The sequence below is a fragment of the Bison bison genome, unplaced genomic scaffold (assembly GCF_000754665.1).
Source record: "Bison bison bison isolate TAMUID 2011002044 unplaced genomic scaffold, Bison_UMD1.0 scf7180017864158, whole genome shotgun sequence".
In the NCBI taxonomy this organism is placed as follows: Eukaryota; Metazoa; Chordata; class Mammalia; order Artiodactyla; family Bovidae; genus Bison; species Bison bison.
Genome location: NW_011494730.1, coordinates 3,193,447 through 3,216,009, shown reverse-complemented (window position 1 = coordinate 3,216,009; position 22,563 = coordinate 3,193,447). Strand labels below are relative to the sequence as shown.

The following is a 22,563-nucleotide window of genomic DNA, read 5'->3' as shown; positions in this document are numbered from 1 at the left end:
GAGCAAACAGTTTTAAAATGTTGAGTAAAATTTAAAAAGAAAAAGAAAGCTTTTTACAAGTTAATAAGTGTTATAAACTGAATTATATTGCCTAAAACTCATATGTTGAAGCCCAAACCCTCAATATGATGATATTTAGAGATGGGACCTTTAGGAAGGTGACTAAGGTTAAAAGAAGTCAAAGGATGGGGCCCTACCAGTGGGATTGGTGTCCTCAAAACAGGGGAGGAGACGCCAGAACGTTCCTCTCTGCATGTGCACAGAGAACACAGGAAGACACACTGAGAAGGAGGCCGTCTGTGGGGTCATCTGTGAGCTGGGAGTAGATCTCACCAGAAACCAAGTTTGCTGGCATCTTGATCATGGACCTCTAGCCTCTAGAACTGTGAGAAACTAAATGTCTCTTGTTAGAGCCACCCCATCTGTTATATTTTGTTATGGAAGCCCAAGAAGACTAGGATGGCAAGAGCTCTCAGAGTCTAACCCCCAGTGAATGTAGAGATGCAAAAAGTGATTTGGAGCATGAAGCACATTTTTTAAAACTGGTGAAGTAGAGCTTTGATTTTCAGGGCCTTGTGGAGAAGAGGGAGCAGGAGACAAAGGTCAGGGCCCCCCAGGTTGGGACCTTTCAGATGACATCCCTGAACAAGGCTGAACTGGGTAAAGTTGCACCCTTAGTGTGAGGTTGAGCTAGAAATAAGCCTACTTCCTTCTCATACAGCTCTGCTAACCTCTGGGTAGATGTGAAGGCTGATCGTTTATTTCAGATTTTGACACTGAATGAAAGCAAATAGAAAACTTCCTCTGAGACTCTCTCATGATAAATCTGTTTTCATATGGGTTTGCAGTCTTCAGATTACTTGGGTTGTTTGAAACCTTCATACTGAGAATTTAATCTGAAGAGGTTGCTGACTGCTAATGGCCCCAAGCACAGAGCAGTAACAAATACACCAGTTTCTACCCAAATCTCAAAGAATTCCCCCACAGTTTATGATTCTAACCACACAGTCAAAAATTATACAACAAAGAAAGAAACATGATTCTGAGGGCAAGGGGTGAGAAACAGCAGGCAACAGAGTGAACCTTGCAAAGGTTTCATATACTGAGATTAAGAGACACAGAATATAAAATAAATGTCCTCAATATATTTAAATGACTTAAATATATGTAAGGAGCCAGAGACTATAAAATAAACTCAAAAGCAATCAAAAAAACTAAATAAGCTTTCATAAATGCAAAATACTAATATTTGAAATTAAAATGAATCTTCAGAGAATGATCAACAGAGGTTAGACATAACTGAGAATTCTTGAACAGAATGGGAGAAAATGATAGAGGTTAAGAAAAGAAGATAGAATGAGACTCATTAACATGCCTTGTCAGACTTCCAGAAGCAGAAAAGAGAATAAAGGAGAGACAACAGTTGAAATAGCAATAGCTAAAAAATTTTCCAAACTGATGAAAGATGCCATCCATAGATTCAAGTTTAATGAAATCAAGTAGGATAAATACCAAAATATCCACAACTGTAAAACACTAAAAACAGGCAGTAGGATAGAAAGAGATGAAAAAGTCTAAGTCATTTTATGAGGCTAGCAATATCTTGGGCTTCCCTGGTGGCTCAGAGGGTAAAGGGTCTGCCTGCAATGCAGGAGACCTGGGTTTGATCCCTGAGTCAGGAAGATCCCCTGGAGAAGGGAATGGCAACCCACCCCAGTACTCTTGCCTGGAAAATCCCATGGACAGAGTAGCCTGGTAGACTACAGTCCATGGGATTGCAAAGAGTTGGACACGACTGAGCGACTTCACTTTCATTTTAGCAATATTTTGATATAGAAATCTGGCAAGAGTGTGTGTGTGTGTGTGATGTATATAGAATATATTTTATTTTGTTAAATCTGTAATACATAACAAAACAGAAGCAAAATGACTATGTAAAATGCTAGCAATTCAAATATAGGTATATTTAAAAAATGATAATACTAAATGACCAGATTGGGTTTATCCCAGGAATACAGAGTTGGCTTAACAACAGAAAAATTAAAGTGGAATTCACCACACAGGCGAATAAAGGAAAAAAATCATATGATTATATCAATAGATGTAGAAAGATGCTCAATAAAAGTCAACATCCATTCACAATATAAGCTTTTAGTAAACTAGGATTAGAAAGGAACTGTAAATTAAAACAAAGACTTCAGCAAACATCATACTTCATGGTGAAGAAGTAAAACAGTCTGTTTGACATTGAACAAAGGCAAAAGTGCCTACCATCATCACAGTGATTTGACATTATACTGGAGATTCTAGGTAGAACACTGGGGCAGGAAAAAGGTTGATGAAAAGGTGTAAGATTGAAAAGGAAGAAGCAAAACCATCATTCTTTGCAGATTATGATTGTCCTCTGTAGAATATGCTAAAAATTCATACATAAATTACCATGGGATAGCTGTAACATATAAAAATTAATTGCATTTCTAACCACTATGCAAGAAACAGGTAGAAAACTACATTTTAAAAGATACAATTTATAAAAGCAACAACTACAATATCTAGAAATAAATGTATTATGAAATGTACAAGATTTTTAATGAAAAAATTACACAAGTTTATCGAAAGTGATTAAAGAAGCTCTAAGGAAAGATATACCATATTAATAGACTGGAAGACTTGGAATCATAAAGGTACCAGTTCTTCTTCAATTTATCTGTATTTTTTGTATAATTAAAAATTCTAACAGGTTATTTTGTGGATCTTGGCAAGATACTTATCAAATTTATTAGCAAGCAAAGGGTACTTCACAGGAAAAAACACTAAATGAGAAAGATGCAAAAAAATGTACAGACCAGTACAAAATGAAACGTGGCAATACAGCAAAACCTTAAGGACCTAATTTTGAGTAAAGCTGATTAAGACTACATATCAATACAACGTGATTACATTTCCATGAAGTTCAAGTACTGGGAAGCTAAACATTGCATTTGGAGGGATACATACTTCTGTGCTAACTATAAAGAAAAGCAAAGGAATAATAAAGTACACAGTGGAGGTAATGGTGGCCTGAGGATTGGGGAATGGGATGAAGTTATGAGGGACACAGATCACTAAGATATCTGTGGGGCTTTTTGTTTTCCCTCGAGCTGGGAGATGGCTACACAGTAGTGTCTTATATTGATGTTCTTTATATCATATTTTACAAGTATGCTTTTGTATCAACTTGATACTTAATAAAAACAATTTTTAATTATTGTCTTCAGAAAATCTATGAGAACCAAGTTCTGGGTCTGAATTCCCCGGTAGAACAACTGTCTCCAATCCAGTCCTGCCCACAGGACACGACCCACGCTCCCTGCGAGCCTTACCTTGGCGGGGTTGAGTGCTGTGATGATCCACACACAGTGTGCGTTGTTGTCATACTGAATGGGGAAATTGGGGGAGGTGATGATGCCCGAGGGGCCTCGAAGGTGGGCATCACACATGCGGGCTGCAGAGAGGAGACGGAAGACAAGCATTTTAGTTTAGACGAGGACCAGTCCCCATCCCCACCTCCCAGTCCCGGCCCAGAAGAACTTGAAGTCTGTACATCATATCCCAGATAAAACTTCTACTTCCTATTTCCCTCCTCCATAGCTCCTGGTGGGCTCAAGAGACGTTCCCAGAGCACTGGGGGCAGGGGTAGACCCCACATTCCCTGACCTGCCGCTCTCTAGGCAATGGCCCAGCTAAGCAAGTCCCCTTGTCCGGACTCCACTGTGACCCAGCACCACATCTCTACCAAGAGGGTGTGGGCTAGTACTCCTCACCTTGACCGCAAGCTAAGTGGACCCCAGACACCTTTTGACCTGCTAAGCTTTTTGCTCCTGCTCTGCTGACCTTTCCGCATTCTCCCAGATGCCTTCATGTCTGCTGAAGGAGAATCTCAGGGTGTCCTGGTCAAGGCCACCCCCACTAGGTATCAGAATGTCTGTGCCCAAGAACTCTGCAAGGCCCCTGGCTTAGCCTGGTGCCAGGCACCCGGAATGATTTCAGGGACAGTGAAGTGCTTTCCCAACCCTTCCCCACACTTAGCATATGCCTGAAATAGGCTTTTGACTGGAAGCATAGAGATTCAAGGTGAATTAGAAGAAGTGCTCTCCTCAAGTAGATATAAAGTGTTATCAATCACAGCTTAATTTAATTAAGCTCTTTAAAATAGCTTCTAAACTAATTAGATTAAGTCGTGATTGATACCAGTTAAGGTACTACATTGTATCTAGGTGTTTGCCTTCCTTAAAAACGCGTTCTTTAGTCCCAGCCACTTCATTCTTCAATGTTAGCACTCAGCTATTTTAATAAAAAGTTCTATGAGCCTGTTCTGTTGCTGCCCACATGGCAATTTATCCTAATTGTAGGTAAACTGCCTGACAGTAAAGAAATAGTGAGCAAACTCAACAAGCCTAAGTATATAAAATGAAAGTGATGTCAAACCTGGTTTCCTCTGATGGGACAGCATATCCTAGAACTGCTCTCTGTGTGCGGACAGGGCCCTGAAAACCTTCCCCAGGAAATCCTTCCTAGGAGGGCCTGGAAAGGAAGCTCCCCAGTTCTAGGACGTAATTCATCTCTTCTCATTTCACACACTCATTCCTGCGCTCATTCATTCCCACATATATTGAATGCCTATTACAGGCCAGGCTGAGTGCGGGAAGAGAGAAATGTCTAAGGCACACTCCCTCTTCTCTAAAGAGCCGCCAGCAAGTGGAGAGAACAGATGTGAAAACGGTTACAACTGAGCAGAGTGAGTGTTGTTAGGGGGTTACTAGCAACAGACCCTCGGAGAAGGCAATGGCACCCCACTCCAGTACTCTTGCCTGGAAAATCCCATGGACGGAGGGGCCTGGTGGGCTGCCGTCTATGGGGTCGCACAAAGTCAGACATGAATGAAGCGACTTAGCAGCAGCAAGAAGCAGCAGCAAGAGACCCTGGGTCAGAACTGCCCTTTCTGTTCTACGAGCTCATGTACTCCAGTGAGGAAGTTCCTTCCGGTTCCTCATCCTAGTCCTGAACCTGAAGGATATTCTTCTTCATCCTGAGCTCAGATATTGTTTGAACCAAGTTCTAGGGGAATCCTCTCCCCTACTCCTCTCCTGAGCATCTGATTGCTGTGTAATTCTGTCCTGAGAAACACTGACATTCACCGACTAGCCTTGACACAACTGCACCAAAGGCAGACTGGCATGGTGAGGAGATAGGAGGCTATGCATCTGGGGCTTGGCATTTCGGGTTTTGTTGGTTAAGTCTGAAGTGAAAATTTAAGTGTTAGTCGCTCTGTTGTGTCTGACTCTTTGCGACCCCGTGGACTGTAGCCTACCAGGTTCCTATGTCCATGGAATTCTCCAGGCAAGAACACTGGAGTAGGGAGCAATTCCCTTCTCCAGGGGACCTTCCTGATCCAGGGATCAAACCCAGGTCTCCAGCATTACAGGCAGATTCTTTACCATCTGAGTCACCGGAGAAGCCCTGGTTAGTTAGAAAACCTCTCTGATTCTATTTCTTCATCTGTAAAATGGGACTAGTGATATTGCCCCACTGAAGCATGATGAGGGTGAAATTCTATGAGATCTTGGATATGAAGGCTCACCCAGGACCTGGGACCTTGTCAATATTTAACAAAGGGAAGCTGGGATGGTGGACTCAGATGCCATGTTCATTCCATCTCACTATCTCCAAGATTTCCCAAGGCCAGGGATCTTTTATTCTACCTTTTGTGAAGTTTCTTTATAGCGTTTTTTCCCCCACAACCACATTTGAGACTGACATCATTACTAAACAAATTAGAACAAGATAATCAAAATCAAAACTCTAATGCTAGCCCACCATTGCAAAGCGGGCCTGAGGTGTTAGAATGCTAGCCCTGCAGGAGATCCTTACAAGCCTCTACTGGTACCACATTACACCTCTTCCAGAGATTCAGGTTTCGCTGCCAAAAGCCCTCAGCTTCAGACTTAATTTATCTTGCACTTTTTTCCAAAAATTAGGTGGTATTTGCAGTTTGTTGAAACGTGGTGAAGGTAATTAGGGAGAAGAGGTCAAAAAGCCATTTACCACTTTAAGGGCTTAGAGGGGTTTAATTAAAATATTATACTCGGCAGCTAGTTAGCATGGAGCTCCTAAAAATAGATTTGGGATGAAGAATCAGCTTCTTTTCTCCTCTGTTGTCTGGGTAAGGTTGGGAGGTCTGCGGACAGACAGACTTCCCTCTGAGCAGCCAGCCCCTGGGATCCCACCAACAGATGGATAGTTCATTGTTGCAGCCTACATGGGCTGGCGAAATTGTAGATGCTCAGACAGTGACTGAATAAATGAATAGACACCAGCTTATGCTTCTGTATTTGCCTTTTCCCATCAAGTAAATGCCCTGCTGGATAACTTTCAGGAGGTTTTTCAGGACCTTCCAAGCCCAAGCTCTGTAGCCAGTTCCATTGTTTCTCTGAACATCACTATACCATATGGCAGGGGTAGTGTTCCAGGGGACTTTAGGAAGAATACTTTAGACCCACAGCCATTGCTGGCATCAAAACAGCTTGGTACCAAAAAGAAAACTGCTCTAGATGCAAGTGCCTCTGGTCTTTTATCTTCTCCCCAAACCTTATTCCCACCCTGCTCCATGCTGGCTTCACTCACTTCTCCTACTATTGACCTTCCTCCTCATCCTTTCCACAGAATTCTCTCTAGAACCACCTCCTGACCACCAATCTCAGGGCAAACAAACTCTGAGTTGTAGCTGTAATGTCTTTAAGGACCACCTGCTTTAACTCCTGCCTGGATTGAAGCCCGTCTTCCCCTCGCAGGTCCACCACTTCCTCTGCAGCACTTGGCAATGGAGAGTTTTCTCCTCCCTCTGGTGTTCCTTTCCACAAACAACTGCTAATCCCCTGGAGGACGTTTTCTTTGACCTTCATCTGTATCTCATTCCACTGACACCAACTTTCCACCATCAGCTCCCTGTCTTCTCTTCCCAACGTGGATCTCATGACCCACTGTTAGGATCATTTTCTTGCAAATCCACCTAAGTCCTTTAAATGGTTGCCCGGAAGATATCAATTGTGGATGAAACTCTCCACCTACATCCTCCAGCCCTTCCCCAACGCGGTCAAGCTTTGCTGGAGAAAAGTCACCTGAGTAGGAAGTTGTCACTATAAATTCATGATCGCTCACCTCAGAGAGTTGTGGATATCGTCCAGCAACTCTGCCCTTTAGCTCACTCTCCTACTCTGTTCAAAGCCCTTCCATGCCTCTTGCATGTCCCTTTGACCTCTCGCCCTTCCCCTCACCTCCCTTACACTCAAGTGATGACCTTGCTTCAGTTTTTGTGGGTGAAACAGAGAACATGTGGTAGGTGCGCCCTGTCTCTCATCCCTCAAGGCTGCAATCCCATCTGCTTGTGTTCTCTTCTTCCTTTTGTTTCCAATGGAAGAAAGGTTCCTTCACTTTTCAGAGGTCAGCTCCTCCTCCTGAGATCAGGTGCTCCTGCAGAAGATCAACCACGTTCCTACCATATCCGGAGCCTGCTGTTCTGGGACCCAGGAGAATCCATCTGTGAGATCTTAAACTCCATCACCTGGTCCCTTCTCCTGTTGCTTACTCATCCAGCAGAGTAACCTTGGTCTCAATGCACCCCCTGGTGTCCTAAATCCTTTGTCTCTCCAGACTCCTGGATCCCTCATTTCTCCCCATCTCTCCAGCCCCTCCTGACCCTTCTCTCACTACTGAGTCTGGACAGCAAGACCCTCTCCAGCACCTCCCATCACACTCTCCTATCTGCCTTTGATGAATTCTATTGTCCATCTTTATTCCTAATCCTGGGTGCCATGGGGCTGCAGGAGAACCACCACAGATAGATCCATGATTTGCCACTGTCATGGAAGCTTTGGTTCAAGTCGGTCTTCTCCCTTGTCTTTGTCCTGCTTCCTTGACAGTTGCTTACGGGGCAACTTCAAGCACCCATCACTTAGTTGAGCCACTTAACCCCAGGGGCTGCCTTTCTAAAGTGTCTGACCCTACTGACTCTTCTCTCTCTGTGAAACTTACATTCATTGGCTCCCATGATGCCTCTGGCTCTTCTCCAGTACTCTGACTGATTCATCTTATCCAATAACTCCCTAAAAGTAGTTGTTTAAATCTGTGCAAAGAATATACAATATTTTGCATAGTTTTTCTGCAAATTTTCTGTGAGTTCACAATGAGATCAAAATGTGTGTTAGTTGCTCAGTTGTGTCCGACTCTTTGTGACCCCACAGACTGTAGCCCGCCAGGCTTCTATGTCCATGGGATTCTACAGGCAAGAATATTAGAGAGGATTGCCATTTCCTTATCCAGAAGATCTTCCTGATCCAGGGATTGAATCCTGGTCTCCTGCACGGCAGGCAGCTCCATTTGAGCTACAGGAAAGTCTCTGAGATCAAAATAAAGGTTACCAAAAAGTGTGTGTAGGGCCATTGTTCTATGCGATTCCATCTAGTGTGTTGACTCTGAATTGGTGTCAAGGTACATTTTTCAAGTAGAAGTATGGGCCTTTGGTCAGCAGTGGAATTCCAGTTCAGAAGATTAGCTTTGTGTCCTTGGGCAAGCTGGCAGACCATTCCAAGCTTGAACTAAACATAAAATATGTATATTGTCTCTTTCCTTGTAAAGAAATTATGAAAAATGCTTATTGTACTGCTTCATACAAGTATAAATAGCTTAATAAATGGAATTTTTAAACATTAGCATATATGTATGGGTCAGGGACTCAGGGAATAATGGGACATGTATTCTAGTGCAGTCAGTATATCACCCAGCAGAGAATAATGACAGAGGAGGGGTGACATGTGGGAGGGGAGAAGGAAGGGGGGAAGAGAGAGGAGGGGAGGGGGATGAAGAAAGAATTCTGAACAACATTGACGTTTCAAGGGGAAGCCCAGGAAGCTGATCCAAGAAGAAAGATGATCACCTGTGATTTTCATACACTTAATTCTACGTGTACACACTGCTCTATTTAAAATGGATAACCAACAAGGACCTACTGTATAGCACAGGGAACTCTGCTCAATCTTACATGGCAGCCTGGATGGGAGGGGAGTTTGGGGGGAAATGGATACATGTATATATGTGGCTGAGTCCCTTCACTGTCCACCTGAAACAATCACAACATTGCTAATTGGCTATACTCCAACATAAAGTAAAAAGTTAAAGAAATCAATAAAATACTGGGTCCCATATGTAAAATAAGTTTGACAAGCCCTATATTATAATACCTGTCTCTGGGCCTGAACTGAATTAGTATAACGGTATAACATCATTTCATGTTGTCCTCAATCTCCTTTGGATGATCAAAATTTTCTAGTAGTCAACTAAGAAGCTTATTGCTTCTGGTCAGAGGGCAAGAAAAAAACAAGGCCTGTGAATTCTTAATTTCAAATTCCAAAATGAGGGCACAGTTCCACATTGTTCATTCATTTCAATCACTGATTCATTCAGGTTGTCCGCAAACATTTGCTGAGAACCTATCATTTGCCGAGCCCCATGTTTTAGTAGAATTAATTGTGTGGAAAATGAATGTTTAAAATCAAATCATATTTTAAATGCATTAGACGAAAAATAATATCACTATGTGTGGTGGTGAATCCTTTTCAGACTGTGGTCTTTTGGTAACCTGCTTATTAGTGGAGCTATCATGGAATTCTGAGTCTTGTCCCTTTCTATTTTTAAAGTGGGCTTCACTTAAACTCTCCATTAAAAAAAAATCACTGTAGAGTAGTGAAAGTCAAAGTTGCTCAGTCGTGTCCAACTCTTTGCGATCCCACAAGGGAAGTCCAAGAATACTGGAGTGGGTAGCCTATCCCTTCTCCAGCAGATCTTCCTGACCCAGGAATTGAACTGGGGTCTCCTGCATTGCAGACAGATTCTTTACCAACTGAGCTAAAGTAGTTGTGACTAGTTAAAAATAAGAGATTTTAAAAGAAAAACGTTCAAAACTGCCAAAATTAAAGGACCCCTGAATTTAAGATCTATCTCAGCCTTTGGTTTTCAGGAAAGACCAGGACAGATTATCCAAGTCCAAACTTAGGAACCTCTGCTGCTTTCTTCCTCCCTCACAATGACCTTGGGAAGGAAAGAAAGAAGGAGAAAGTGACAGGAAGGTGAACGTGCTCTAGGAGCCCCTCTCCACTACAGCTGGCGCTGGTTACTTTCTGTAAAATGGCTTATTTAAATCTCGCAAGCTCTAGGCAATGGAGGTTTTGTTTCCCCAGTTCCCAAATGAGGGCCCTGTGGCTTCAAGACATGTAGAAACCTGCCCAGAGTCAGCAAGCTAACAGGTGGCAGAGTAGGGCTCTAAGTCAAAGCCCAATGATGTGGGCTTCCTTCATGGCTCAGATGGTAAAGAACGCACCTGCAATGCGGGAGAGCTGGATTCGATCCCTGGGTTGGGAAAATTCCCTGGAGAAGGGAACGGCGACCCACTCCAGTATTCTGGCCTGGAGAATTCCATGGACTGAATAGTCCATGGGGTCGCAAAGAGTTGGACACAACCAAGTGACTTTCGATTCATGGGGTCACAGAGTCAGACACGACTGAGCGACTTTCGCCTTCACTTTCACTTTCAAAGTCCGGTTGCCTCCCAAGGTGTGTGACTGGACAGGACGGTGAGAGATCTGGGACCCATAAGAGAGCTGGGGCCGCGAGAGGCTGCGGGTGCACTCCAAGGCATGGGGAAGCTATACCCCAAAACAAAAACTAAACACGCATGCACACAGACTCACAGACCCGCTGGGTTCACTTCTAAATTAGGTCTTGCATGTCCACTGCCACAGTAATGCTGTAAAGCAGCGCTCTATAATCACTGCCTTTTATTTATTTTTCTAATTTTATCTTTAATTGGAGGATAATTGCTTTACAACATTGGTTTGGTTTCTGCCACACATCAACATGAGTTAGCCATAGGTGTACATATGCCCCCTTCCTCTTGAACCTCCCTCCCACCTCCCACCCTTTCCCACCCTTCCAGATTGTTACAGAGCCCTGGATTGAGTTCCCCGAGTCATACAGCAAATTTCCATTGGCTATCTATTTTACATATGTTAGTGTATATGCTTCCATTAGTCACTGCCTTTTAGCCAAAGAAAAGAGATTCAGAGAGGTGAAGAGATGGGCCCAAGGACACCCAGTTAAACAATGGTGATGACTGGATTTGCACCCAATTCTGTAGGGCTTTGTTTTCCGGGATTTCCCCGCACTTCCCAGGGATAGAGGATGGGATGGGAATGGATGTGAAAAAGCTCGGCCTGATGCTTAGTCAATAATGTGGCAGGGAATGCAGAATCCAGTGGGTCAAAATCACTGGAGGGGCTTGACTGGGACACACAACACATCTGGAGAAAAAGATGAGCATGTTACTCGACTGTGAACTTTCTTCTGAAACACCAGCCCTCCCCTACCCTGGGCTTCTGGGTGTAAACACCCAGCATTGCTAAGAGAACAACCTGCCTCCAGTGAAAAGGTCCTGGGGAGAGATCAGATCCCACCACCGCCTGAAGGCATTGCTGTTCTGGCTCCTCAAAAGGAATTTGGAAATGACCGACTGGCAAAGCGTCCCTTGATCCTCAGACTTGATGATTCTGTGCCTGTCTACTCAGTGGGTGTCTTGGTTCCCTGGAAATGGAGTGTTGTGCTATTCAAATTTATTCAAGCATCCATTCAACACATGCTGCTGAGCACCTACTGTGTGCCCAGTCCTATCCCAGGCAGTGAACAAAACAGATGTCCTTGCCCTACAGAGGCATTGCTCGAGCACAAGGATATCTGTTTTCTTGTCCAGTACTTCCCAATTCATAAAGTGTTTCCATACCCACAGCTCCATTTGATCTTCACCTTAGTACAAGATGGGTCAGGTAGGAGCCATGAGCTACATTTACAAGTGAAAAAAAATAAGCCCAGGGAAAATAGGGGCTTTGCTGAACTGCCTGTGGCCAGCTGGTGGCAAAGCTGAGAGCAATAACCAAGAACTCTTCTTTGGTTTGAGTTTTTAGAAAAAAAATTAGCTAGGTGGAATTTTTCAAATAACTAAAACCAGTCAGGGTGCAAGGCACACTATTAACTGCGGATCACAGCAACCCCAAAGCTGAGTGACCACGAATACATCTAAGGCTTATTTGAGAGATTTTCATGACCTGCTTCCAGAGCTTGTTATCAACACAGCAAAAAAAAAAAAAAAAGAGTGGGTCTCAGCTCCAACTTGCCCATTGCTCAGGGTAGCAGTGATCTAAGTTCTCATCCCAGACCCCATCTTACCCTGCATGGATTTCATTTTCATGCATGTGCGTGGAGAGAGGCAAAGGATCTCCTTCAACTGGAAGGATTAGGAATGTAGTTTGAGCAGGCAGCACACCTTCTCTTCCAAGCGGGTATACAAAGGAGCAACTGTTGTCCGTGTTCACAAACTCTAGAGTGATTCCTTACACCTGCACCCAGAACCCCTGAGTCCTGGTCATGTGTGCAAACAATGAATAAGAGAGATGCATGCAGCGTGGGAAAAGAAAAGCTGTCTAGTGGAGCCCTGGGGGAGGAGGCCAGGGGCTTCTCTACCCTAGAAGCAGCTGCTGTCCTGCCCCAAAGAAGAAATACACTCAGGCCTGCTATTTTAAGATCTTGTTGGGGAGGGGGACTCAGCCAGCCCAGTTTTGGTGCTTGCAATTCCTGGGACGGCAAGACCCTTGAGAACAAGATGTTCAGGTGTGGGGCTGGAAGAATCCCACAGAGAGCAGCGTGAGGCCCTGGTGCGTGTTACTCCTGCAGAGATCGGAGGATTCTTTCAGAGGTGAAAGGTCTGCTTATTGCTGAGTATGTGAAAAGAAACAAAGGCACTGAAAGAGAGGTTCAGGATGGCTATGTACTCTAATGGAGGGATTCCAGATGACATGATACACGCTGACTTCCCTTCTCATCTAGTGTAGCTGTAATGTCTTGGCACAGTGGGCCAGGAGCCTGCTCATGCATGACTGCCTAGACTGTTAGGTCCAGGCGAGGCAGGAACCACGCCTGTCTCCCCCATCTCTGTATCTCCTGCTCCTCTATAGGCCTATAGGGTACAACTGCTAAGTCACTTCAGTCGTGTCCGACTCTGTATAGACCCCATAGACAGCAGCCCACCAGGCATCCCCGTCCCTGCCTGGGATTCTCCAGGCAAGAACACTGGAGTGGGTTGCCACTTCCTTCTCCAATGCATGAAAGTGAAAAGTGAAAGTGAAGTCGCTCAGTCGTGTCCGGCTCGATAGCAACCCCATGGACTGCAGCCTACCAGGCTCTCCGTCCATGGGATTTTCCAGGCAGGAGTACTGGAGTGGGGTGCCATTGCCTTCTCCGTTAGGGTACAAAGGAGGTGCTAAATAAATGTGTTGCTCTCATTGGTCAGTGGGTGCAGAACCTGGTCCTGGAGAGCAGCGAGAGGGAGGTAAGCCAGTCCAGATGACAGCCAGGACCCTGGTACCAGGAGCTGGGCTCCATCTCCCACGCCCCGCCCAGTTTGTTGGCCAGCCTCCATTTCCAGGGACCTGCTTACCTCGGCAGACCGGCCTGTGGTCGCTCCAGGCTGCAAACATGTCGCTGACTTTCATACAGGTGATGCGCTTGGACCCTTGCAGGTCATAGCCCTCGTTGCAGGTGAACTGGACACTGGATCCTAACCTGGGAGACAAGGCATGTCCGTGAGCCCCACCCCTAGGCCTCCCAGGCCCATCCCTGAATCCTTCCTAGTTCCATAAAGAGCACCACGCCAAACTTTATTTCTCTCCTGGCCCTTAATCTCTGCTCCACCGTTTATCACTTAAAACCTTCATTAGAAGGAACACCTGCTCTTCATCTCTCTTTTTTTGGACCATTTGCTTTTAGGATTGAGTTAAAAGGTGACTTTGTGAGCAAAACAGCAGTCCTCTGAGATAAACATCAATTAGGACAGCTAGGCGTGGGTGGATGACACCCAGAAATTTTCACGAAACTGGACGATTATGAGAAGATGCGTTGTTAGTTAGAAACTTTACAAAAGGTACCATCTCAGCGCCCTAGGGTCTCTGAGATGATTGGCGGCGTGAGCTGCCTGCTGGCACATCATTACTGATGATGGTGGCCCTTCGTACCCTGGGTATAGGTCTGCCCAGTGACACTGGCAGTCTACAGCCCAACCCTCTCCCTGAAGGTGCGGCAGTATTCCCAAGACTGGACAAGAGAGAATGTTAAAGGTCAAAGCTCTTCTCCAGGAAGTGAGCCTATCCACATGGTCCTCGCTAGTCCACCTCCAGGAAGGCCAGCTCCTGTCTGACCCCCGAGCCAGGCCATCCGCCCCCCTTTCTACAACTAGAACGTTTCCAAACAGATCTTACCTGAAATCCGAGCCTAGTCTTTTGCCCCTTTCAGGTATGCCAGGGTCTGGACACATATTATGCCCTTGGGACACACCAACCTGAGTTACTACAAGGCAAAAAAACAGCACATACAGAGATGGGTAATCACAGGAAGGCACCTGCTGGGGCCGTGTCTCAGGATGGGAGGTGGATGCAGAGACAGCAGTAGGGCTGGCTCTGCTCGGGCCTGTGGGGCTGCTGGGATCTACAGGGCTCGGGTTTCCTGAGTGTGCAGATGGGGAGCTGCTTTTGACAAATTCCTTTGGGAGCCAAGTCCAAGTGAAATTCATCAAGAGCATGTGGGCTCAGAGGCACCCCAACCCAACAACCACCCCATCCCCTTGCCCCAGACCAGCGACCAGAGGTGGACAGTCCACAGCCCCCGGTGACCTCCCCCATCCTTCCAACCTGCTGATGGCGACTCTAGATGAGATGAGTCCCCCAACCTTGCCCCCAATGGAGAAATGACTCAAAGAAAGTTAAATAAAAGGTGGATGCGTGGTCAGAAACGGCAAAGAATGTAAGAGAAAGCTGCAGTCTGAAGTTCAAAGCAGAGACTTGAGCTAAAACACGGGAGAGAAACCTGTTGAGAAACCTCTTCCCACCAGACAGTTCTTAACACAAAGTGGTAACCAGAGCATTCCCGACCCAGAGCACTGAGGTCGCACCTGCGGCGGTTCTGGCAGGCACTGCGATGCCCTCACGGTTGCCAACATGTGCGTCCTCTAGGCTAAAGGAGAAGCTTGGTCAAAGGCGGCGGATGCATACAAAAATCAGTTTTCTCCTGTCTCCAGTGGAGAAGGTGGAAACTCTCAGGCCCCTGCAGTTCACTGTTCTTGAGATGCTTCGAGATGAGAACTCCCTTGCACCTCTGGAGTCCTGGCCTTGACAATGACCAGGAACTGGAGTTCCAATCAAGCCCTCACCAACCCCACGATCAACACAACCCCCTCTAGGGTGATGGGGAGTCTGGAGCAATGCTCTCTGAGTTGGTCCATTATCCTCCCACCCACTCAATATCCCATCATATGAGCAATGTGCTCCATCACTCACTCACCCGCTCACTCCTGCACATGGTACACAAGACACATTCAGTGAGCTCCTACTGTATACAAGACCCTTCTTGGATATGGTGGGAGATGTCAATGTCAGATATCAGATATGATCACTTCACTGTCTTCAAGGAGTTCCAAATCCAGTGAAGATACGAACTATGGAAAGAAACTACGGAACCACAGTGGGGAGGCAATGAAAGATGCAGCTACAAGGAAGTTCAGAGAGAGGACCTACCTCATATTCCTGAGAGAAGCATGGAAGGCTGCCTGGAGGAGGTGACATTTAACATGGATCTTCTGAGATAGTAGAATTTAGATACATGCTAACAAAGAAATGGCATTTCAGGCAAACAGATGGGCTTGGGGAGCAAGGTGGAGACACGGAAACAGAATCGCAAGTTGTTCGGTGTGCCAGAAAAGGAGGGAGGGTAGTGAATGGCCTGGAAGAGTGAAAGTGAGGTTACAGAGGTCAGACTTTGAAGGAACTTGAGTCTGATCCTAAAGAAGATGGGAAGAGACCTGAGTGGAGAAGGGCATTGTAAGAACTGGGTTGCTCAGGAGGAGGGCAGTTACTGAAAAATGAATTAGGAAGTTTTGTGTTTGTTCAGGTAAAGGACAGCAAGAACCTGATAGAGGGTTATGAAGTGATGGGAACGCTTGTGGCAAAGAGTCACCAGGGCTCCTGGCAGAGTGGGGCATGGGGAGAGGGGCCAGGGGACTTCCTGGCCTGGGAACCTGTGAGGAGGCACATGAGTGATGGAAGTGGGGCAGGGGCAGTTCCACTTCTGACTCATTTAATTTCATTTCAGGCCTGATTTTGAAGCTCATTTTTACAGTTAGAAACCTGTTCAAATCTCCACGTAGCCCAGGGCATGGCTGGTCAAGGTAACCTTGGCGACTGGACAGACTGCTCAAGCCAGAGACCGGATACCCTCCTGGTTGTGGGTGATGAGCACAAGGCCTCCTGGGCAGCCTCCTTTTCTCCAACATTCCACACTGCCAGGTTAAAGCCAGTCACTCCCACTGGACGCTTGACCCCTGCTCCCATCCCCTTCCCCACCAAACCTCTACTTCCAAAGCTTTTACATCCTCAGCTGAGCTGCATCACCATCCCCTCAGACCAGGACCCTTCAGGCTGGGCTAATACCATGGAAGTGTCATCTCCAAAAGCTGAGCAAGCCCCTGCCTCCTGGAGTCTCCTATTTTGCAATTAGGGGAAAGCCAAGAGAAAGGATCTTGGATCCCCAGGGGGCAGGAGAGACAGGGGAGCCCTGAGCAGTACTTGCTGGTTCATCTGCTGGCAAGCTGGCCTCACCACCTATCCATCCCTCCTGAGGGCTTCTGAGCTAAGTGCCCACATTCTTTAGGCCTTGTCTCCTCCACCCTGCACACCAGTCACTCTCCTCCCAAAGTCCCTGCTGCCTAGGAATCACACTCTACCTTCCAGCACATTCCAAATGCACTACAGGTTCTTGCCTCCTTCTCACGCCCTCTCGTTCAGTACTGACACCACTCAGCGAGCAGAGCTGAGGCTGACAGATGAGGATGTGGCTGGACGGTAGAGCCGAGGTCATGGTGAAGCCCACCCATAACACCACAACCCCTGACATGTGAAGCAAACCCCCCTGCAACCCCTTTAATCAGCCAGCCTGAAATAAGGCTCAGGTGCCGTGCGGGAAGTTGTGAGCCCAGCTGTGATCAGGGCCCTCCTTTCCCACTGCACCCTCGCCCCCAACCAGTGCTCACTCTCTTTCTGGGAGGACTGAGCAGGTGACAGCGTCCCTACATGAGCCTTCAAGGCTCCCCAGAAACAAGCAAACCCAAATCCCAGCCACCAGTTTACTGTCCAAATTACAGAGGCAAAAAGCTTTCTCCCTCTTTCCTGAGTTTCAGCCTCTCCTGCCTACTGAAAACCAGCCCCTAGTTCTTGTAGCATGAATTTGTTGTGAGCTACAGAGAGAAAAGATGGGAAGGTGGTCTGTGCCCCGGTCTCTATGATGAGGAAGAAGCCACAACACACTCAGAAAGACAATGCCTCCCACCAAAAGGGAAGGAAGGTGCAGACGCGTGGTGGTGAGAACCAGCGGCCGGGGTTCAGGGTGCCCACAGACTCTCCGATGAAGGCAGTGAGTAGGAGCTAGGAGATGTAGGTGTGGCCCACGCCTCCCCTGAAGTTCAGAACATCCGTCCACAGGGAATCTGGGCAGAACACAAAGGGCCAGAGCCCTGCACACACTTGGGGACCTGCATCCGTGGCAACTCAAGCCACACACCCATCCCTCTCTGAGAGAATCTCAGAAAGGAAAGCAGTACCTTGTTGAGAATTGTATTTTTTTTAAAGAGCTTTTGCATTATTTTATTAAAATAGTATTTCTTCATCTTTTGGAGGGAGTTTTGGGCACCTCTGAGAACTAATGAAAACCACAGACCCTTCCCTGCCATCCCCAAATGTACCCACAACATCATATGTGATTTCCTTGCGAGTTCATAGACCTCCTGAAGTCCTGGGTCAGGAAGGCCCATCTCAGATCTAACAGCATCCTTAGGCGGAAAGGAGGGTAAAGTTTTGCAGCCCCATTTTGCAGATGTGAAAACCAAGGCACTAGTTTAGTACCTGGGGTAACACAGTTACCCAAGGACACAACTGGAATAAAAACTTGCTCCCCACATCAGAGCAATTTCCTTAAAGTTTGCCTGTGGACTCAAGGCCTGCCTTGGTTCCTCCGGTCCTCTGTGGCTGAAGAAAGAAAGGGCTTATGCAGGTCCAGCCTGTGTCTCGAGTCTTCCCTGCCAACTCTTGACCTGACCCTCTGTTCCACCCCTCAGGCCCCTAGTCAAGCACAGAAGCAGGGCCTCCTGTCTGCCCTCTGCCACCCAGTCCCCTTGTGGCAGGGTGACCAAACACACTCATATCCAGGGGTGAGGAGTGGTGCCCGTCTCCAATTGGAGGACTTGAAAGACTAGAGAAAAGTCAGTCAGGCTCGGTTTCGTCAGGACATTGGGACCAAACTGTCTCTCCCCCTGCTCTCTGCCACCAAAGCATGGAGCTCTGGAACCACCCACGGCCGCCCTTCGCCTCTCTCCAGCAAGTACTTCTAGCATCACGGGAAAAATGAGCATGTGGAGGTGAAAGAGAAATGGAGGGGTTCAGCAGGGAGCAGAAGTAGAGAGAAAGAGAGGGGAATGCAGATTGGGTGAAGGGAGAGGGAGGTGGAAGGAAGAAGGACAGTGGAGGAGGAAAGTGAGGGAGAGAGAGAGAGGCATGAGGCAAATAGGCAAAGAGAGGGAGGAGGAAAGTGAGGGAGAGAGAGAGAGGCATGAGACAAATAGGCAAAGAGAGGGAGGAGGTAGACCAGAAGGCCAGGTTCTGAGGGCCCAAGGGAGGCTCCTCATCTCTACTTCCAGAATGAAAAAGAAGTGTTTCTTGGAAAAATCTGCTCTGCTTTCAAGTCCAGCCTCCTGGAGTAGCCCAGAATCTTCCAGAAAACCTTCCTATGCTCTAGATCAAAAGCCCCCTTAGCACAGGCTCTGATAGGGTTCTTCTGGGGCGACGACATTCCAGACCATTCCCCGGCATTGGACTTCACCCTTTGATCTTTCAAACACCAACAGCAGGAACACGTGCTCAAGGACAGAATCCACCCGGTGTCTAAGCAGAGAGCCCCCAGCACCGCCCCGTCAGCTCAAGACGCCGGACCCCCACCGTCTAGTCCATGCTTTGCCTAGGCAGGTCCACAGACCATGGTGGAAGGTTCTAGGAAATCCCCTCTCTCTCCTTCCCAATCTTGCCTTGGGAGCTGGAATCAGGGCCCTGAAGCCTCCAGTATCCCAGCTGGCATTCACTGACTCCTAGACAAGGAGCCAGAAAAAGGATTGTTTTAGCAGGTGGAAGTGATTCAAAAGGAAAAATAAAGAAAGAAATGTAGCAGTAATGACTCCCTGGACTGTAGTTAGAATGGGAAGTGAGGGAGAAAGAAGAGACGGGAGGGGATGGGAGGAGGAACTTGAGAAGACAAAGGGCAGGCCCCAGGGCTGCTCACTGGCCATGAGGTCAGTGTGCGCATGCGCAGACCAGGGCTGCGGGCAGAGGGGCTGAAGGAACACCAGTTGCAGCATCATCTGGCTTCCCCGCGGTCGCAGCGCCGGCGGGTTTGACCTCAAGCAAGAGGCTCAGCAAGGCGGACACTTACACACAGATGTCTTCTGGCTGTTGTCTTTGCTGGGCATCAGCTTCACGCCTCGAGACTTCAACTCAATTTGCTTCTTGACTAGAAAAGAGGTGAACGAAAGAAAAATCAGGTTAAGTTTTCATCTGGGACTTGGGATAGGTCCTTCTAGAATGGTCCCTCTCTTAGCTTGGGACATTCCATGGTGGGTCACAGTCAGAAGCCTCTCTGTGCAGAGATATGCCAAGGGTAGGGTTCAAGTGCAGCAGGGTCTCAAACATGGAGGAAGAGGTGCTATAGAGGCTGGCACTCTATAGCACCCTGGAGGCAGCCAGGGTGATCTACCAGCAAGTTGGTAGTGAGCATCGACATGGGAGGCCCTGCAGCCTGCCCTCTGTAGCTCTGTTCACCTGATCCAGTCTGACCAATTTCTGAACCAGCCCTGGCCAGGTGTTACATTGGATTAGGTCCCCAAGTTGTCACTCTCGTATCCACACCCGTTGCAATGTGACTTTAGTCCTTCCTGCTAAAGAGGTGGAGTGTATTTCATCACCCCGTGACTTTGGGTTTGGTCATTATGGAGGCCTTAACATGTCCAAAGGCTTGTAGGGTGCCTGACAGATTAGGCGTGCTGACTTGAATCTCAGCCATCACTGGGAGGAGATGTGGCTGGCCCCAGGAGGATGAGAACATGAGGAGCAGAGCCAATCTGCCTGGCCAATCTCAGCCCATACCGGCCAACCTTGTGGACAGGAGAAGCTGAGCCTGGGAGGTCCCTGGGGATGGTTTCTGGCACAGGTGGTGGCCTGATGGATTGAATTGGTTTTGATAGAATACTGAGTCCAGTCCATAGCTCATCAGGACTTGACCAAATAGCACACAAATAGCCCCAGAGCCAGAACTCCACAATTTCAAAGGTCATTTCTCTGAATCCATCAATCTCCTTTGGATCTCAGTATCCCTGTGGACCCAAGGCATTCTACTGGTTACCCAGGGCTTTATCCTGTCTCTGATTATATGGCTTGGTTTTCTGCTGAATCCCAGACAACCCCCGCCAGACGGCTCAGCTCTGCTGACTGGTACCAGCAGTGGTAACAACTGCGACTGTCACTTGCTACGTACCAGGCCCTGGACTGAGGACCTTAGAACTTAAATCAGCATCACTGACCTCTCTTTCTCTTGTGCCCATACATGATCTATCAGCAAACTTCCAAATATATCCCCAATGCAGTCTGCACATCTACCTCCCTGGTTCAGATCTCTGAGACTTTTCCTCTTGTTGCCATGGTCCTCCATCATCCACGCTTGCCCCCGTCTAATCTATTCTCAACACGAGATCCAGAGGGATCTTGTTAAAACAGAAGTCAGACCAAATTACATCTCTGCTCAAAACTCTTCAGGGACAACCCAACTCTTCTACAGTAAAAGCCAAGTCTTTTAAAGGGCCTGCCTGGACTAATCGGCCCTCTCTGAGACCTCTCTGACCCCATCTTCCACGTCCATCGCTCTTCTCCAGCTGCAAGCGCCCCTCTGATGTTCCAATAATACAACAGCTGCTCGCTCCAGCTGCCAGTTCCCTGGAAGGCTCTTCCCCAGATATCTTCATAACTTGCTCCCTTTTCTCCTTGAAGCCTCTGAAGCAAACACTACTTTCTCCTGGAGGCCTTCTTTGACCACTCACTTAAAACTATACCTCCAAACCCATCTTTCCCTATCCCCTTCCCTAAAGATAGGGACTTTATCCCTAACTTTCGATCATATGCATAATTTTCTTAGTGGTTTTTGTCATTCTATGTTGCAATGTAAGCTCCACGAAGGCAGAGATTTCTATCTGTTTTGTTCATTGCTGTGTCCTCAATGCCTAGAACAGCACCTTGTCCATACTGGGCCCTCAATAATCCTTTCATTTGGTCCTTATGTGTTTAACAACCCTGGCTGGTAGTTATTATACATACTGGATCAATAATAAAATTGGGGTGCACAGTGGCTTAAGTGACTTACTGTGGGTCACATGGCCAGGAGGCAGCTTTGCTCTTGGTGGGACCTTAGCATCTTCTTATGTGACATGTTCCCAAAGTTATCCCAAGGGCATGGTCAACCTTATTCAGCATCTGCCCCCTCCCCAGCTCAGCCCTTGGAGACTCAGGGATTCACTCTGCACCTGAGATAACATGGCAATACCGGAACTAAAGCCCACAGTGATCAGGTGTGCAAAGGGGGCCATCTCCCCGCAGCCCCCACCCCCCTGCTCATCCCTGCTCTGCGTATATTAAAAAGCTCCCCAAAGGTTGGTATCCCAGCTAGCTGCTGTCTAAGCTGACTGCCTGATAAAATTCAGTTACTACCACGGAGTCACCACTTCTCAACATGCATTCAAATTCTTTTTATAAATGTGCATTACTCTCCATGTGTATCCAGCAGGAAAATTTCCAATGAACACTAACGTAGGTCCATTATCAAACAGAGCGTATTAGCAGGGAAACATGCATTATTCAAGCCTAGCTAATAACGGTGCAGCAGGGGAAAAATGTCCTCTGATTCAACATCCCTAAGAAAATAGGAGGGGCTCCCCAGGTGGTGCTAGTGGTAAAGAACCCGCCTGCCAATGCAGGAGATGTAGGAGGCACAGGTTTGATTCCTGGGTGGGGAATCCCCTGGAGGAGGGCATGGCAACCCACTCCAGTATTCTTGCCTGGAGAATCCCATGGACAGAGGAGCCTGGTGGGCTACAGTCCATGGGGGTCACAAAGAGTCGGACACGACTGAGTGACTTAGCATGCATGCACACAGGAGAATAGAAGTGGTCCCAGCCCCGGGCAGAGGTGGGGAGAGGGGTCTTTACAACAAAGGGCAGCCCGTCTCAGGGCAGGTCTGCAGAGATGGCTCAGGGCATTTGGTGAAGGAGGAGGAGGCAAGTCAGTCCTCCCA

The 22,563-nt window shown here is 47.2% G+C and overlaps 1 protein-coding gene across 1 annotated transcript in view; it reads right to left on the bottom strand.

Annotated features, from left to right (window-relative positions):
- Positions 1–22,563, bottom strand: part of CSMD2 (CUB and Sushi multiple domains 2) — a 655,591-nt gene that overhangs the window by 307,494 nt on the left and 325,534 nt on the right. The window contains exons 8-11 of the mRNA XM_010841252.1: positions 19,660–19,737; positions 14,394–14,481; positions 13,577–13,701; positions 3,363–3,484 (exon numbers count right to left, since the gene is read on the bottom strand). Coding sequence (XP_010839554.1) covers positions 3,363–3,484; positions 13,577–13,701; positions 14,394–14,481; positions 19,660–19,737 — 413 coding nt within the window. The remainder of the gene's footprint in view (positions 1–3,362; positions 3,485–13,576; positions 13,702–14,393; positions 14,482–19,659; positions 19,738–22,563) is intronic.